The sequence below is a fragment of the Oryzias melastigma genome, unplaced genomic scaffold, assembly GCF_002922805.2.
Source record: "Oryzias melastigma strain HK-1 unplaced genomic scaffold, ASM292280v2 sc01381, whole genome shotgun sequence".
NCBI lineage: Eukaryota > Metazoa > Chordata > Actinopteri > Beloniformes > Adrianichthyidae > Oryzias > Oryzias melastigma.
Window position 1 is genome coordinate 10,296 of NW_023417965.1, and position 815 is coordinate 11,110.

The window sequence follows — 815 nt, forward strand, 5'->3', positions numbered from 1 at the left end:
GTCTAAGAAGTGCAGTGTGTTTCTGCAATAAGGGCAGTAGGCTTTTGACCTTTCTGAAACCTCTGACGCAGTGGGGATCATAGCTGAGGGCGCCTCGGGTGCGCTTTTCTGTGTTGCACCATGCAGGACAGTTGTGGTCCTTTTAGCAGCTCTTTTATCTCTTTTGATGCTGCTTCTATCTCTCAGGTTCTCATCCACTCTGTCTGAATGATCTCCACCTTCTTGGATGACCAGCTCATATTCCAGCCACTCTGCAAAGTCTCTTAGTGATGGTATTCCATCCCTTTGTGGGTAGAGGTAACGACGGAAAGCAGCACGCAGGTCCTGTGGTAGCTTCCGAGTAAGCCTTGCAACATGTGACCCGCATTGTAACTCTATGTGTCCATCATCTCCAAGTTGTTCCAACATGCCCACCAAAGCACGAACTCGTAGTGCAAATTTTCTGAATCCTGCTGTGTCATTTGAACGGATGTTGGGCTCATCCATCAGCTCTGCTATTCTTTGTAGTGACAGCTGGTGCGGCTGACCATAGTGTTTTGTGAGAGAAGCCATCGTGTCAGAATAAGGACGAGGTGAGTTGCTGTATGAGTCAGCAACAAGTAGAGCTTCCTCAAACTTAAGATGATCACACAGCACTTGGTACTTGAACCTCTCTGTTGCATCAGCTGGGAGAATATTGTCAAGAGCAAGTTTCAATCTAGCAAACTGTCTTGGATCACCTCTTGTGAACTCTGGGATTGACGGTAATGGTCCTCTGTAGATTTTCTCTGTTGTAGCTGTGGACATGGTGTGAGCCAACACCGGGTCTGGTGAGT

At 47.6% G+C, this 815-nt stretch overlaps 1 protein-coding gene across 1 annotated transcript; it reads right to left on the bottom strand.

The window, feature by feature from the left end:
* Nucleotides 1-67: 67 nt before the first annotated feature.
* LOC112140553 lies at nt 68-815 on the bottom strand (the record flags this gene model as incomplete). The annotated part of the gene is given in 1 exon segment (XM_024263550.1): nt 68-815. A coding segment is annotated over 1 exon segment (748 nt), but the record flags the coding sequence as incomplete, so codon positions are not given.